The sequence below is a fragment of the Mytilus edulis genome, chromosome 11 (assembly GCF_963676685.1).
Source record: "Mytilus edulis chromosome 11, xbMytEdul2.2, whole genome shotgun sequence".
Taxonomy (NCBI): Eukaryota; Metazoa; Mollusca; class Bivalvia; order Mytilida; family Mytilidae; genus Mytilus; species Mytilus edulis.
The window spans coordinates 59,132,604-59,151,316 of record NC_092354.1 but is presented as its reverse complement, the minus strand read 5'-3'; the positions used below and the strand labels follow the sequence as shown (position 1 = coordinate 59,151,316).

At 33.6% G+C, this 18,713-nt stretch overlaps 1 protein-coding gene across 1 annotated transcript in view; it reads left to right on the top strand.

Moving 5' to 3' along the window:
• The window catches only part of LOC139494430 (putative autophagy-related protein 11), a 66,132-nt gene that overhangs the window by 15,506 nt on the left and 31,913 nt on the right, over window positions 1-18,713 (top strand). Inside the window, exons 3-4 of the mRNA XM_071282592.1 lie at window positions 2,655-2,942; window positions 5,458-5,688. Of these exons, the coding sequence (XP_071138693.1) occupies window positions 2,655-2,942; window positions 5,458-5,688 (519 nt within the window). The remainder of the gene's footprint in view (window positions 1-2,654; window positions 2,943-5,457; window positions 5,689-18,713) is intronic.

Sequence of the window (18,713 nt, the reverse complement as noted above, 5' to 3'; positions counted from 1 at the left end):
AGCAAGTCCTACAAAAGATTGAACACATTTAATATGTATAAGTTGTATGATAAGTATTTCAGTCATAGAAACAACAAAGAAAAGCACAATATACTATCGTGTAGCCTGTATTTACAGTTTCTATAACTAGTCACAGTCATACATGTACTCGTATCATCTCACACAATTAATTGTTTTGCGCGTGTTCCACACATCCTTTGAGTTGAGTCGTGTTTCTAGGACCAGGACTATGCCTCTTACTTTTATTCTGGTTTGTAATTTCTCGTCATTTCTTATTTTAAATGCAGCTTTTGCGAGATCATTTCGTGCCTCTTTCATTATGACAGGTAAATCATCAACTATTCTGATTTTTTTATTTGCAACTTTGTATGCATTTTGCATTATCACTTGTTTGCATAAATCTCACAATAATAGCATCTGGTCTTTTTTGGCCAACAACTGGGGCTCTTGATGGGATCCTGTGGGCATTTGCAAGGGAGGAACTCTCTGCTTTGAACTTTTCTATTCCCAAATCTTTCACAAAGAAATTGTCTACAACTTGCCATATGTTTTCATCTTGTTTTTGTTTTATACCGTAAATGAGAATATTGTATTTACGCTCATGTTTCTCAAGAAAAAGTTGATTTTCTTTCAATGCGAAAAGTTTGTCGTCAAGGTTTTTTTTCAGACATTCCATTTTTTCCATTTCTAGAGTATTGAGTTGTGACTCTATGTGCCCTATACCTCTCTCTAGCTCGTTATGATCTGTTCTAAGCTTTTCCACCTCAGTTTGTGTAGTGCTAAGATCTGACCTTACTTGCACCACATCTGAGTTGACCTCAGTAATTAGATGTGTTAAGTTTTGTTCGACAGAATCTAGCCTTGATGTAAAGAGTGTTACCTTTGAATCAATACCCATGACAACAGACCATAGCTTCTAAAGTTGTCATATTATCGTGTAGTAGACCTGGCAAGTCCCGATGTAAACAATCAATGTTCTCACATCTGACGTTGATTATGTAATCATATAATCATATAATTAAAGATATTTACACATTATTCTGAATTAAAGCAGACGTAATTTTTAAGTTGTCAACTGTTTACATTGTTTTTTCCCGACAAATTACTTTTTTTCTAGTGGACATATTACTTTTTTCTTTAGCTAGTAAATTTCGTGGGTGCCGCCATGACAGGGGCAGATAAGTCCTTGAATTGTGATTTGGATTCCTCCTAAAATTCACGTGGGAAATTAGTTGATTAGGTACGAAGTGAGATACATTCTCTCTATATAATATATCAGTAGCCCCTGTGGATAGTAAACTTGGAATTGGTAGCAATTAGCATGTACAATTTATTTGTAATATATTTATATTCATATAATACAGAAAAACCCGGAAATAAACTCATCATAGATACCAGGATCAAAATTTAATATTTACGCCAGACGCGCGTTTCGTCTTAATAAGACTCATCAGTGACGCTCGAATCAAAAATGTTTTAAAGGCCAAATAGAGTGCAAAGTTAAAGAGCATTGAGGACCAAACATTCCTAAAAGTTTTTCCAAATACAGCTAAGGAAATCTATTCCTGAGGTAGAAAAGCCTTAGTTTTAAAAAAAATCAAAGTTTTGTTAACAGTTAATTTATAATTATGAACATATCATTGATAACTCAAGTCAACACAGAAGTGCTGACAACTGGGCTGGTGATACCCTCGGGAAAATATATCTCCACCAGCAGTGGCATCGACCAAAATTAATTGAAAACAAAAAAATAATGGATTTACGAAAAAAGGGGAGTCTTAAAAAAATTGTCCTTTCCCCAAGTGCCTATGAAAATGAAGCCAGTTTTATTATATAGTTCTTAAAAAAAGTATACATGATATTTTAAATCAAAATATAATAATTGGTGGCCAAATTGCAGTAAATTTCCTCGTGAAAATATATGCATGAAATGTTATAAGTATATACGAATCTTTTAATTTTGCAGTGCACGTACACCACTGTATATTGATATTATCTGATAATATTTTTTTTTTGAAGAATTGAAAAGGTATATTAAATGTTTGAAAGATAATGTTTTTCAGAATGAAAAAGTAAATTACGAATTTATTTGAAAATATTTTCAAAGGGGAGACTTGTTTAAATGTTGTGGATAATTTGAAACATGACAGGCGCATCACACAAATGAGAATTTGTGCTTATAAATAAGTGATTGAGCAGGATCGATCGTCGTAAAAAGATTGACAAAAGTTAAAGTATTTGTAATTACTATTCAATTGAAGATCATATTTGTTTTATATGGAATTTCCAGCATTCTAGCAACAACTGCTATGTTATGTTAGATTCTACATTAAAAAAAATGTATTAATTTCAAAACTTTAGATACAGTCAACAAACTTATTTGGCTTTCTTCATATGAACATGAGGAAATATGCAACACATATCTTTTTTGTGGATTTATCTTACAATAAATGTAAAACAACTGATTTATTTGAACTCTTATTTTCATAATCGTAATTGTTTCTTAAATGATTTCTATTTATAATCAATATATGTTACATGCCTTTTTAGGGCAGATAATTGCTTAAATAGGGTATTCGTTCTCGTATTCATGTTGTGTCAAAATAAGTACATAGTATTCGTTCCAATTTCATATATATAGTGATATATTTTAGGTGCAAGCGTGTCACCGATCAAAATTATCATACACGGTATAGACTGCAGTGACAACAACGTCGACGTGATCAATTCCTTCAAGAACGAACTTTCAAGTGACAATATCACATTCAAACGGGCAGAGAAAAGCTGCATCATACTTTTTGCTGACATAAGGAATAAGGCGCTTCAAGATGATTTGTTGTTTGTGAAGGAAGTAAACTGTCTAATAAGAAAAGTATTTTGTGTGTGCAAATTAACCTGCAAAGGTGATGAATTAACATATGCCGTCGTAATTTCCGACAAAGGTATGAACTATTGGTTTTATTAAACTATCTCATGTGGATATCTATTCTTAAGTGCATCAGAACTAGAATGGCCGATACAATTAAGAATGAAAACAGGGAATGTATCAAAGAGAAAACAACCCGATCAAAGAGAAGAAAAAAGCACAAGGTCACCAAAGGGTATTCAACACAGTGAGAAAATACCGCACACAGAGGTGGGCTTCATTCACACTTAACTCCGAAACATATCATTGAAGAAAAATTTAAAAAAAAACATACAAGACTAACAAAGGCCAGTGATAACTGACTTGAGACAGAGTTTATAAGTAACGATAAACCTCAATTCTTTTAAGACCATGTCTAAAAAAGTAAAAACACAAAAATACTGAACTCCGAGGAAAATTCAAAAAGGAAAATCAAAAATCAAAAGGCAAAATCAAAAGTCCAAACACATCAAATGAATGGATAACAACTGTCATATTCCTGACTTGGTACAGGCATTTTCAAACTGAACGTCACTCTCTTGTATCACAAGATTTTTAATTTCGATAGAGCAGCATTAACACACTTGATAAGGTCAGCAATTTATGTTAGTAAAATTTAAAGCCAATCAATTTAAAAAAAAAAACCAACTCAAAACTATAACAAAAGTGTAAATGAAACAAAATTGCTTACATTATGCTAAAATATAAATATGTCACTCTGACTGGAAGGAAAACTGAATGACATGATTATGAATTAACATTCAGAAAATTAAGATTTCTTTTTTTTAATACATTAAGTCGTAAGTGTTGTCGAGCTTCATTCCGCAACAGAATAAAATCTATCATATCATTCAAATATTGACTTGCATCTAGACATTGACAAGTAGGGTCAGCGGAAAACAAAACTTTACGACAAAAGAGATGATTTCAGCTTCTCAATTGTGAACTTTCCTTTTCTATTTAGCAAAATCCCAGAAGTGCGCTTGCATTTTGGGTATATCTCTTTGTCGATACGATATTATTTGGCTGGCGTTTCTTATCATGATTTCCTTGATAGAGGATTGTTGCTAAACAAGGAAGCTGTTAAATCAAGAGTTCAATGTGGGGGAGTTGAAATCATTTCGTCGAAAATTTTAGGAACGCAATCACGAGTTAGTTGACCGTTATGCAATAACTGTTTCATAGATGACGATGGGTATGTTTCAATACTCGTAACCACAATCCCGTTCCTCTTCTCCCCGAATTTGACCAAGCAATTACACTTTTCACGGGGTTTGTACTTACGTGAGCAACACGGTGGATTTGGTTGGAATGGTGTTGCTCATTCATTTAATTTAAACATATTTATTATGGGAAACAAGTTTTGCAACTTATATTAATCTCAATGTTCTGTTTTATATATTTTTATTTGTCTTTTGGTCCTTTTCGGTTTTCCATGGCGTTCGACCTGTGAATTTGAATGTACCTTTAGTATCTTTTGCCGCATTCACCTAGATTTTCTTAGAAACCTTTCTTTATATGAATGACTGTGCTTGCTAATCGTGAAGTGGCAACATAGTATGAACATACTAGACAAACTTACATTTAATACAATATGTGGGTTCTGCAAAAAAAGTTCGACCGATATGTAGCGTTGTCAATTTATATTACTATCTTTATTCATTTAAAAAAAAAGGAAACTGATTCAAAGAAAAGGTGAGATAAAATCATTGTTTTGCCCATTTCTATAGAAAGTAAAATAACAAAAATAAGGAACTCCAAGGAAAATTCCAAACGAAAAGTCCTGTTTCAAATGGCAAAATCAAAGGCTCAAACACAGCGTACGAATGGAAAACAACTGTTATATTCCTGACAAGGTACAGACATTTCCTGATGTAGAAAAATGTGGATTTATAGCTAGCTAAACCTCTCACTTGTATAACAGTCATATAGAATTCCATTATATTTACAACAGTTTGCGAGCAAAACAAACAGACATAATAGATAACATAGTTATCAAAGGTACCAGGATTATAATTATGTACGCCAAACGCGCGTTTCGTCTACATAAGACTTATCAGTGACGCTCAAATCAAAATATTTATAAAGCCAAACAAGTACAAAGTTGGAGAGCATTGAGGATCCAAAATTCCAAAAAACGTCAAAATTGGGTACAGCAGTCAACATTATGAATAATATTATTCTGTTTAATATTTTTTTTAAATGATAATTTCAATTTTTGAATTACTAAGGCTTTTCTACCTCGGGAATAGATTACCTTAACTGTATTTAGCAAAACTTTTAGGAATTTTGGTCCTCAATGCTTTTCAACTCCGTACTTTATTCGGCCTTTTGAACTTTTTTGAGTTGGAGCGTCACTGGTGAGTCTTTTGTAGAGGCGCGTCTGGCGTAAATACAAAATGTAATCCTGATATCTATGATGAGTTTATTTTCGATTGTATATCATTGGAATAAATGATATTTATTGTGTGAATCGATATGATTTGAAATATTCTGTATCTGTGTTTCCTTGCGCTGTTTATATATTGTTAATGTGAATTTTAAACTGATAGAAGAATGTGACCATGATCAATTGGAGGAAAATGAAAAAGGAGGTCCAAGCTTATTTGGTAATGATGACAATATAGTACTACATGCTGACATAAAGAACAGTACTTTTTTATCGGGCGAGAGAGTAGAGCAAGTTTTCACAAAATTGTTTGACACTGTTGCCAAAACAGGTAACGGACAGCAGTTCCTTGGAAAGAAAGCTGTACACGCAGTTCTAGTTCCTGAGGAAGAGGGTTCGTATTATATACTTTCATTTGTACATACCAGTAGATGAAAGAGAAAGATGGATTTTTTTAAGTAATTCTGTATACATATACGCATTCCTTTACAAAAACTAATTTTCGTTCGAAATCGTCCAATGTTGAGAAAAATCTATTTAATAGGTTATTAGAATGTTTTGATTAAATAAATGTTAAGGAAATATGTTTGTGTCAAATTAAGAAATAATTCAAGGCAGCCGTATATTTGTTTCCATTTAAACATGGGTTGGGCATTTATATTCGATTATTTTATCCAAAGCGTCGATTATTTTATTCCGAGCGTTAGCGAGGAGTTGAATACGAATATAAATGGCCAACCCATGGTTAAATAAAAAAAATATACAGCTGCCATGAATCATTTCGAATCTAATAGAAAAAAATCTGTAATGTTGAAAAGCACAATACACACGATACTGTTTTGGCTTTTCCGTGTTACCTCCGTATGATAATATTAGTAATATTTTATTATTCAATAATAAATTTAAAAAAAACCTCACATGTTCACCTTAAAATGTTCTTTTAATGTAATTTAATGCATTTTGAGGCGTACAAGAAGCTTAAAACGCTCGGTGTTAACATTTGATGCCGGAGGCATACATATGATGTCACGTTGTTTAGTTTCCGAAGACGATAACATCCACTACAAACCTTTAAAGTCTGAAATGGCCTATATATGTACTCGACTGTACTGATTTTTACTCGACCAGTCTGAATTGGTCTGACTTTTACTTAATATTACTCGACCCCAGTCTGAACCATACTCGACCGTACTGAATCGTACTTGACCCTTATCTTTGCCGTTGAAAATTGTCTGAACTATTACTTGACCAGTCTGAAACAGTCTATAACCCATTCTCGACCTGTCCTCGACCTATTTTTGCAGTCTAAACCATACTTAACCAAAGGTCTGAACAATACTCGACCAGTCTGAACCATACTAGACCAAAAATCTATTATTATATTTAGGATAAAAAATACATTATATACAATTTATGTCAAAAAGGGATAAAATTAAATAAATAAATAAAATTGATTAGTAGTGAAATATAAGTATTACTTCTGCTTTGGGCAAACTCATAAATAAGATCATACCTGGTCAGAGGTATTAAATTCTAAATAACATTTATTCAAAATTGCAACATCCTGTTTAACTTAAATATCAAGGCCTTTCGAATATACTAGATAAGTAATACGCGAATTTAAGAACATAGGTCTTTCTTTTTACCTGTAAAACACACATGTACTGAGGTAATGAAACCATATAAAAGTGCTTTGTGTATGCCATGTCTTTAATTTGACAAAAGTAACTTAAACTAAATTAAATTTTTTACTGTTTCTTTAGAACATATTTCCTTTTTGAAAAGGTTATCAAGGATTGCTATGGAAATTCTATTATCATGATTATATTAAATTCTTGGTTTAATAAAACAAAACAATTAAGGTCTCATTTTTTTTAAATCTATTTAATTGTTTCATATACTATTATATATATATATATATATATTAATTAAAAAAAAAACATTCACTGCATTATTAACTCAACTCAACTGACACCATAAATCTATACTAGGCTTAAGTTAATGGTGAAAATAGTCTAGTTACCATAAAATACTTCCGAAATATTCATAAAATTTTTAATAATACTGAAAATATTAGTCACAATTCATTTTTTAGATTATTTGATCAGCTTGTTTTATTTATATTTTAAAGTTGATATATATTATTATGTAAGTGTTGATTAATATTGTGTTATATTATGATTGATTATTGTGAAATTTTAATACTATATTGAATACATTTTTAATTTCATTCTTATTAAAATTATTTCCTAAATTGATAACATTCAGTTGATAGATACAAAGAATAGGTCTAGGTTGGTTAAGACTTGGTCGAGTATGGTTCAGACTTGGTCGAGTATGGTTCAGACTAGGTCGAGTACGGTTCAGACTAGGTCGAGTACGGTTCAGACAAGGTCGAGTATAGTTCAGACTCGTATAAAATGGTTAACTACTGGTCAAGTACAAATTTAAACTGTTAAGTATGGGTCAGACTACAGTCGAGTATTATCAAGTAAATTTCAGACCAATTCAGACTGGTCGAGTAAAAATCAGTACAGTCGAGTACAGATATAGGCCATTTCAGACTTTTATTGGTTTGTAGTGATCATATCCCGGAATTTTTTGTTTTAAGAAATTTTACACCAAAAGATCAATTGAAATGGACTGATTTGTTTATTTAGCTTTAGAATAGAGATAACTTTATTGTATCTGAATGTAGACCTCCATAAACTGTGGGTTTTGATATCACAAATTGAGAATATCTGGTAAATAAATAAGTTGGGCATACCGCGGAACAGCCAGTTTTGTGTATTTATGTGCTTGCGCTCAAAGTGGATATACTGTGATTATACTGGTTGACGATTTATAGGTCGTCATATTAGAATCTAGAATCAATTCATTAAAAAAAACGTTCAATCATCCTGATTGATTTGTAGAAGACATTTATTATGTAAATCGCAATAAAAAAAAAACCTAAAGAGACGTACGATACAGTTTCGATCCCACGGTGATTTTTTCACGAAAATGTGCATACAAGCTATTTTTCACCTGGTCAATTCAAATATGTTATAAAAAATATACCTTCATGTGCTAAATTTAGAGATAAATGGGGTCGAAATTTTGAACAAACTGAACTTTTTTGTTTCAAAAGATATACACATGCAGATATTTGTAAAACGATTTGGAATATCTTCTTTACAAAAGTATGTTCTTAATTTGTAAAACATTTTTCTGGAAAAAAAATATTTTTTAATAAATTTTCAAGATTTAGGAAACAATTTTTTTTTATAAAATTTTCAAGATTTTAGAAGAAAAAAAATTTGCAGCATATTTATCTAATAAATAATCTCGATACAATATCAAGTCAAATATAATTTTGAAAAAAAGCCCATGTACTTGTTTTCAAGCTATTGATTAAAATCTCTCGAAAAATGCATCTTTACCCAATATGTCTCAGTGTGAAGTCATGAAAAAAACTTCTTTGCGTAAGCAACGTCATTACCGACACAGTAACAACATATGCCCTTACCTGATTTATTTCAAACCATAAGGTGCTCAAAATTAATTGTACAATAGCAGAACATAATCGGTTTAGTTCATTGACTAAATCTGTAAATTTTGAGACAGATTTGCAATTTATGTGTAAGACTGTTTATTTGTATAAAGTAATATAATTGTTTTATTGCATTCGCCGAAATGTTTAAACAAATACCAAATATTTATGTTTTGATAATCAATTTTTCAACTTTACGATGAAAGGGAAGATAACTCTTATAGTAAAAGTTTTATACTGGAATGATAGTGAAATTTTCATTTTTTAATTGTAGCTAGAAAACAAGTTCGTTGACGCCATTTTTTCTATTTATTTTCTTAAAGAATAAATTAAAACCTATTCTCCTATATTTTTATTTCAAAACTCTATCTCAAAGATTTCTTTTTATTCTCAATATTTGTTTTTTCATGAACAATCTATGCAAATTTTGCACGAATTGTAGCTTAAAAAATAGAACAATGACCAATACTTTTTACTATATTTTTGAGAAAAGCATATTCAATTTTTCATTCTGCCAAAGTATAAGAATTCTATCTGAGAAAATATATACCGATGATCCACCTTAAGTCATTGGAAAACGTAAATATTCCTTTTTGTAGAAAGCTCTTAGCTTTGTTTTGATGATTTTGTTTATGTTTTATAGAAACTTTGGATGAAACTTTCCTGGAATATACACACTCTATCCTTCCCTTGCTGTATTTTTGCAAAAACAAATGCTTACTGTTAAGAAAAACAAACACCAGAAACAGTTCGTTTAGAAATACTACATCACTGATTCAAGTTCTTACTAAATACAAAATGACCTATGATGAAACGCATTATTAGATAAATTAGATAAAGCCAATTCGTTATATTGAATCAATCTCCCACAGATTTAGGAAGCGACCCTTCAATACAACCCTATTTTTATAATTTACTTTTAGATATAAGTAAGTATATCTTTTTCATACAGGACACTATGTGTATTTCCAGAATGATAACAAAAATAAAACGATCAGGGTAAACAAATGATTCATTTTTTCATGTATCGGATGTATTATAGAACGACATCAAAGTAATGCTGTTAACACAGTCATATTACACTTTGACTATAAATCTGGAAAAATCAAATCAATGTCATTATTGTTGTACTTTTGTCTCCGAAGGTATCACCAGTTTAGCAGTCAACACTCATGTCTTATAATACTTCGAAAATAGTAGGATCCCTTTCGCAAGATGTTTGCTATTTTTTTAGTTTTAAAACTCTTCAACTCGAAAATCTTTTTCTTTTTAAATATAGCAAACTGATCAATACTTAAAGTGGCTCATAACTTCGATTTAGAGATATGCACCACGCTTTGATATACACTACATATGTATCTGTCAATGACTTACTTTGACTTAAGTTATTTGCAAACCATTATAAAGTCTTATTTTATCTTTCTGATTTATTTAAAGAGGTCCAATAAAGACAAAATTAGTTAATATCACAACAACGTTGAATTTGAAATGTAAATTAAAATGATTTAATTTTGGATGTAACGCGTCTTCAGATTTGCTGACAACATTTCGTCCATCAGCTCATAGACATAATTTTGTCATGTGACTGTAACGTCATCAACGTTTGTTCACGATTTACTCCGGCTTAAAATGGAATTTAGAATTAAATTATAATGATTTTTTTTTCTGTTTATTCGAAATAACATAAAAAATTTGGTGCACACTTTAAAATAACAAGCTACGGGGATTATTAAGTGTGCACCACAGTTTTTTCCTTTGGTCGTGTTATTTTATTATTATTAAGCTTTGCAATAGCATTGTAAGTCTTTCGTCGAGTTGATATATTTTCGTTGTCCCTTTAGTTTCGTCTGACTTTTTTTATTGAAATACCTGAAATATTGTTTCATTTTAAATATAGAAGCTATCTATATATGTATAGATATAGGTAGCTTCCCTTTTCAACAATTCAAAGACTATCATTTCAGACAGAAAACGAAGAAGATCTGAATGTAGGGTTCATTTCAACAGTCAGTAGATCAGATGTCTTCCGCCATCTTGGATTGTAAAAATAGCAGAACCCAAGCAATCTATATCTTTAATGAAGTATAAAATTTCGAGGGATGTACTTCAGTTGCAACTTTTTATCTAAATAGAGGAAAAAATATTTCTTTATTTTTAATGCTTTTTTCTCATTTCTCGATCGGTGTGAGAAAAAAAATTGCTCATCCCTAAAGAAAACTTTGTTCTCGGCAAATGTTTAGTTGACATTTACATATGACGTCAGATTTTCTAATTTTCTCCTGAATTTCTTATTGTGACGTCATGTTAAAAGACCACCATACCTGATGATGTAACATATAAAGAACACACCTTTCTGCTAATCTATGAAAAGGAAGGATCAAATTAAAGGGGCACTAGCTGTCAAATTCATGTTCACTGATTTTACTCAAATTCTCATTTCATTTATAACCATGTGAAACATTTATCCAGATTGTAAAAAGTCTAAAATAAACAATTTACAGGGCATGGGCTTGATAATTATTCTTAATATGTAGCTTCATTTCGCGTGTTTTCTAGTCTTGATGCAATGTAATTACCTATCGGGTTGACCTCCGAAGACCTACGATGTTAAAATAAGCGATATAAACATATATATAGATATAAATGAAATGGAAACTCGTGCAATTGGATTTTTCTAGGTCTGATTAATTTCATATTGTAGATTAAGAATATATGTTAATCATCGTGTTTACCTGTATAAGAACGATTTTTTGTGAATAGAATCAGTCAATCAAATGATTTACATTTGTTTCACTTTGACTCTTGAGATTCTTTTCCTTTAAATAACCAAACACGCACAATTCATGCGTAATCCATCTCTTGCTAAGGGGTTAAATTGAATTCGTGTGTTCAGACATGTTGCCACTCAACTGTTAGATTTTAATTATCGTTCTCTTCTAAGCGGTTCAAGAAAAACAAAATTACGATAATCTAACATTTTTAAAGAAATGTGTAGTACATTTACCCACATTTTTTTTAGTAGCAGGCAAACAAATCCCGTGATTGCAATTTTTATTTTATTGTTTTGAAAGCATATTATAAAAGTTATCTTTCCTCTAGATTCATCTAAAAAAAATTGAATTGTTTCCAAACACAACATTGATTATCTTGACAATTCGTACAACCTGTAGCTTGAAAAAAAAGTAACTTCCATTTGGCAAATTATTAAAAATATATATAATGAGTGCCAATGAAAACTCAACACTTAGTTTTTTTGATACAAAATAATATTTCTTTACAAATATTGTTAATAACAGTTAAAGAATTTATCTAAAGATAAAAGTCAAACAAAAATGTACAATTATCACGATTCGAATGCAATACGTTTATGCAACACAACGCTACAATTCACTAACTCACAGTCTCAATAACGAATGTGTCTACCGCGATCTGCAACGCAATTTCTACAACGACGTGGCATTGACCTGACAAGACGTCGGATACGGTGTTCAGGAATGTTTGTCCATTCTTCCCGCAATGCAATTTCAAGTTGGCGTAGCGTAACTGGTGGTGGCTGTCGTCGTTTTACGGCTTGTCCAATTTGATCCCATACGTGTTCAATTGGACTCATATCCGGCGAAAAGGCTGCCCATGGTAATGTCTGAACATGGTTGTTGTTGATGAATGCAGTTGTGAGTCGTGCGAAGTGCTGAAAAAGATTAACATCTTGATGCTTAGTCATCAACGGTATAACGGTCGGCCGTAAAACGTCATCAATGTAGCGTTGAGCGTTTAAATTGTCATTGATAGTGATGAGGGGAGTTTTATGGTTGAATGATATTCCTCCCCATACCATGACACTACCACAACCCCAACGATCTGTCTCTTGGATACACGAATCTGCATAGCGTTCTCCTTCTCGTCTCCACACACGAGTTCGTCCATCACTACGGCGACGATGGAATCTTGATTCGTCCGTCCATAAGACAGTTGTTAATTGCTTGTGTGACCATCTCTGACGCTTTTGTGTCCATCTAAGGCGATTTTGGCGTCGTACTGCTGTCAGCATGTTACCACGGAAAGGCCTCCGTGCCCCTAATCCACTGCTGCGCAATCGGCGTCTTACCGTGTTTGCTCCGATTCGTCTCTTATGGATACTGACAGTCTCCCTTGCTGTTTGGACAGCCGTACGGAACCTATCTAACATATATGCATGATGCTGAAGACAAATGACTATCTGTTCAGCCATAACTTTTAATAACAACTCAAAGAGCCCACGGCGACGTCACTGAAGTCGCCAACGTCGCCAATGGTATTGTACAAACTTAGGAACGTCGTAATCCCGCGGTAATCTCGACATACTGGGGGCCGCAAAAGAAGTGCAAATTATCTTAAATTTCACATTAACTGGCCATATTTGTAAATAAATAAATCAAATTAAAAAAGTCTCTATCTCCATGAATGAACTAAATTGAATTAACTCAGTTCTTGCTCACATCAATGAAAAATTTAATTAACTTCGAAAGTCAATTTTAAAATTGTCAAAGTTCTAGTCTTCTTCATCATTTTCGTCTTCATTGGTTATCCACTTTCGTATCTTTTCCCGGGCCTTCATGCTCGCATTTCATTTCGTCTAGTACTTCTTTGCGTTGTGTCTTCGTGTTACTCGTCAGTGTGATCGCTTGTAGCATCCGAATGTGTCCCCGATACCTCAAACGGAAATAGTTTAACGATTGGTTGGGATGTCTCACCATTGCTTGTCTGTATCCGTGCTGCCCGTATAAGTCCATCATTGCCTTAAATAAGTTCATTTACTATACCTAGTTTCCAATTAAATCTAGGCGATTCATTATGTATTTGAACTATGACCCCAATTTGAATAGATTGCTCGTTTTTTCCTAAAGTTTTGTGAAATTCGTGCAATGAAGTTAAGTATTCGGACTTTCATCTGGTACAGAAGTGTTGTATTAATAAAGTTTGTCTGTGTGCACATTTGTTGAGTTCTTTATGATTCATATAGATTGGATCGTTGTCTATTTGCGGATATGGCAGCGCTGATATTCTTCTACCATACAAAAGATGAGCGTGGGTTAACGTCTCGCAATCTCTGATATCTGATGAAAAATATGTAAGTGGCCTGTCATTTAAAATTATTTCTATTTCTGTCACGACAGTCTGTAGATTTTCCATACTAACTTGATTTCGTCCAAGTGTCTTTTTAAAGCTTGTCTTTGTTAGCGCAATAAGTCTCTCCCAGAATCCACCATACCAAGGTGCGCGTTTTGGTATGAACTTCCATTTTATTCCTCGTATAGACAACGTTTCTTTTAATGTTGCCGATTCACATATTCTTTTTAGTTCCTCTGCTCCTGCAATGAAAGTAGTTGCATTATCTGATATAAGTGTCTTAGGTATTGATTTGCGGCTTACGAAACGTCTAAAAGCTTGAACAAACGAATGTTCGGTTAGGTTCGGTACCACCTCTAGATGAACGGCTCTGGTAGAAGCGCAGGTAAACAGGCATATATATGCTTTTGTAAAGTCCACTCCAGTGACTGTAAAGGGGGGTGCTTCCTGTAATCTGATTTATGGTAAAGGTCTGGTGCAACGTACGATTTACCATTCACTTTGCGGCAAATAACGCATTTGCGGAGTTATTTCTTTGCATACTGTCGAATAGTTGGTATTCAAAACGTTTGTCTAATATATAGGTGACTGTAGCATTCATTCCACTATGAAGTTATTTTTCGTGTCCGTCCAATACAATTAGTCTAGTTAACGGATGATTTGCCGGTATAAGGTACGAAAATTTCGTTGATTCTGGTATTGGTGCGTTGTGTATTCCCCCGTAACATCTGATAAGACCGGATTCGTCTAAGAAAAGTCCCAATTATCGGACTCTGGGTACTTTCTTTGTGTTTCTGTGTTGTGTTCCTCTCAAACATAACATTTCATCTGTATACGTAGACTCTTGACAATCTAGAATCCAAGTAGTTCATGTAGTTACTGCTGTTTGAATTTCATTGACCTCCAGTGGTCCGCTTTTACTGGAAATCCTATCCCGTCTACAGTTGCGGATAAAACGGATGACCTAGGCAGTAATACGTAATAATTTCATATAAGATCCATAGTTCGAAATATCCAATATGTTTGTTATACTGCCTAGACTTTTTTGGTGTGTCATATCCAAGTTGTCCAATTCCTCTTCCTTTTCTCTGTTATCTACCAGTGACGTCAAAACGGTGTTTTTGCGCTGTTTAGTTCTGGCCATTTTGTACTATCTGTTAACCAATTTGGTCCTTTCCGCCCAAGTATACTCTGGTCAAATTGTTCAATTGTAAGTCCTCTTGTAAGAAGATCTGCCGGGTTGTTTTCAGTAGGGCAATACCGCCATTTGTATGGATGCGTCAATTCTGTTATTTCCCTCACTCGATTAGCTATAAAACGTTTCAAAGTCTTCGTAGATGTTAGCCAATGAAGAACAATGCTGCTATCTGACCAAAATACAATTTTTGGACAATTAAGTGTTGAATGAAGATGTGCAGCTAGTCGTGCGCCGATGGTTGCTGCCATAAGTTCAAGTTGTGGGATGGTTAAAGATGTGACTGGTGCTACTCTGGTTTTCGCCATTACTAAAGTTGTTTCTTTTTCGTTACTCAAATAAGCTGCTGCGCCATACGCCTTTGAACTTGTGTCTGTAAATACATGAAGTACTAATTCTGTTGATGCTGATGGCTTGCTAAAATAATATCGAGGAATAGTGAATTGTATTGCTTTTTCCAAATCTCTGGTCAAATCTATCCACGTAGTCTTTAAATTATCTGGTATAAGTTCGTCCCAATGTAATCAACATTTCCATAACTCTTGTATCAGGATTTTCGCTCTAATTGTAACCGGACTAAGTAAGCCGAGTGGATCATAAATCTTTGTAGAATATTTCAAAACTTATCGTTTAGTAACATGTTGAAGTAGTTCCGGTGTAGGAATTTCACGCTTTGGGTAAAATATCTCGTCGCTTCGACTGTTCCACAACATTCCAAGTATTTTTGTATACTTATCCGTATCTAGGACGTTTTCTTCTTTAGCTAATTTTAGTAATTTAGCACTGTTTGAACTCCTTGATCTCAAGTTGAATCCAGCTCCAGCCATCAAGCTCCTTGCTTCTTTGAAATACGTAAGTAAATCTTCCTCTTTGTTCATACTAGACAATATGTTATCAACGTAAATATCTCTTTATAGAATTTAAGCCGTTTCATTGTTTCCGAATTGTTTCAAATGTTTCTGTATTGTGGCGTTGAGTATAGGCGAAGACGTCGCTCTAAATAACACTGCTTTGAACCTTTTAAGTTTTCAGCTGACTTCCTGGGTTTGTAGGGTCACTAAGCCATAAAAATCGGGTAACGTCTCTATCTTCTTCGCTCAATCCAACATGTAAAAAGTAAAAACACAAAAATACTGAACTCCGAGGAAAATTAAAAAATCAAAAATCAAAAGGCAAAATCAAAAGTCCAAACACATCAAGCGAATGGATGACAACTGTCATATTCCTGACTTGGTACAGGCATGTTCTAATGTAGAAAATGGTGGATTGAACCTGGTTTTATCGCTAGCTAAACCTCTCACTTGTATGACAGTCGCATCAAATTCCATTACATTGTCAACGATGCATGAACAAAACAAACACACTCAAAGAGTAAACATGTCAAAAATAGGGGTACAGAAAAGAAAGCTTTCTCAATATCAGTACATGTAGCAAACTGGTTGGCTCTAAACTGTACTAGGAGTTTTGTCAAATCATTTAATTTCGGTGGTGTGTCCATCAGACAATCATTTAGACTTAGATGACTTGGTAATTGACGACAACTGCAGTCGTATACTATTCGTATAGGAGTGCTAGATTCCTTGTGTATAGGGTGGTGTGGAATGTAATGAATTTTCCCGCCTTTTTGTTCTTTTTCATCTACCGTCTCAACAAATCCCATGCGTTCCTGTTCGGCGATTATATCTGCATACTTCTTAAGTAATTTAGGATCTTGACTAAGTTTCTTTATTACGTTCTCTGTTCTTCCTCTTGTGACTGTATAGTTTGATGGTAGTTCGTCATTTTCCTGTTTCCATGGCAATTTTGCAAAGTATTTATTACCTCTGAGTTCAATCGAAGTGTCTTGATATGTTTCCAAAAAATCCGTATCGTCTTCGTCTGTTTCCTTCGAGTTAATACCAATCGATTCCAATCTCCAAAATGTTTCTTTGTCATGCTCCTCCGTTTAATGAGAAATAAGAATATTAAAAATGCTAGTACCCATCAACGAGTCATCCCTCTTGTCGCTTACTGGACCGGAAAGTAAGAAACCTAACTTTGACCTCACGGCGGTTGGACCATTTCTCCGTATAACTTCATCCTCGACTAAGTCTAAGTAGTAGTCAGCTCCGATCAATAACGATATTTCGAAAGACTCTTCCTGTGTTACCGGATGTGCTAACTTAAGTCCCCGTAAATATTTCAGTCCTCTGTTGATGTGGCGAATATTGTTCTGCAAAGGTACGGCAATCATTGTTACAATTAGAACGTGTATCGGTATTTTCTGTCCTGCATCTGTTTCTACGAACACTGTCGATTTATCTAAATGTCTTACGTTTTTGTTTCTATCTCCAAATGATGATAACTGTATAATTTCAGTTCCTTCTGAATGTAAATTAAGTTTTTGTGCTAAATCTTCGGTCACAAATGATCTTTGTGCTCCCTCGTCAAAAAGTATATGGGTGTCTCTACATGAGTGGTCTGACCATACGGGTGCTTCTGCAGTTTTTAAAAGAACATTTGTACGTACCTCGACTGACGATGAGTATAAAATTGACGTGTCCTCTTCCTTCTGATTCGTGCCATTTACCAAATGTACAGATGTCTGATTAGCTTGTCCATTGTTACCATTGAAAATCATATGCTGTTGGCTGCAATTTGTATTTTGCACGCTTTGTCTACTCCTGTCATTATCGTGGTTCTTGTTGTTAAATTGGCGTACAGTACACAGACTTGTGTGGTGTCTTTTGTTGCAATTTCGGCATAAGTGTTTTGACTTACATTCATGTATACGATGTTGAAACACAATTTCTTCCGTTTTATAATGTTCATACGTGATGCTGGATCCGATACGTTCGCGCAATGCGCTTGTGCGTGTACATCGTGGCAGAATACACAAGGTTTAGTGTCTAAATTCTGGCGTATATTTCTTGTATTCAGAGCTTGAATTTGGCGGGGTTTTGTTGATTTAGTTCCAGTAAAGAACGATGATGTACTTTGTAAATTGTTAGAAGTTTCAGTGTTTTGTCCCGCATCAATTATCTTTATTTCATTGTAAATACTTTTCCGGAGATCTCGTAATAACCAGTTTTCTGTTCCATGTTCACGTCAAAGTTTTTCTTAATTTCTCCCGGTAATTTATTCAAAATAATTGGTACAAGTAATGTTCGATACGAATCTTGTGACTGGCCTAAAGACTCTAACCCTCTGACGTAAGTTTCCATTGGATCATAAAATTATCTCAAACTGATAAGATGGTTTCGTGGTGATGGAATTTCTAATAATGCTTGTATGTATGCTTGCGTGATTTTTTGTGTTTGTCCGAATCTCTCCTTCAATAAAATAATGGCGTCCGCATAGTTTGCATTAGTGAGCCCAAAACCTGCTATGGTGCGTAATGCTTCATTCTGTAATTGTGCTTTGAGGTAATTAAATTTCTGGACATCGGTCAATGAAGGGTTTAAATGTATGGCGCATTCATACGAATCCCAGAAAGTTTGCCACTCTAATATATTCCCTGTGAATATTGTAACTGAGAGTTTGGGTAAGTAGTGATTCTGACTGCTTGCGGATGTATACGGATTTAAATTAGTACTCACTGTGTTAC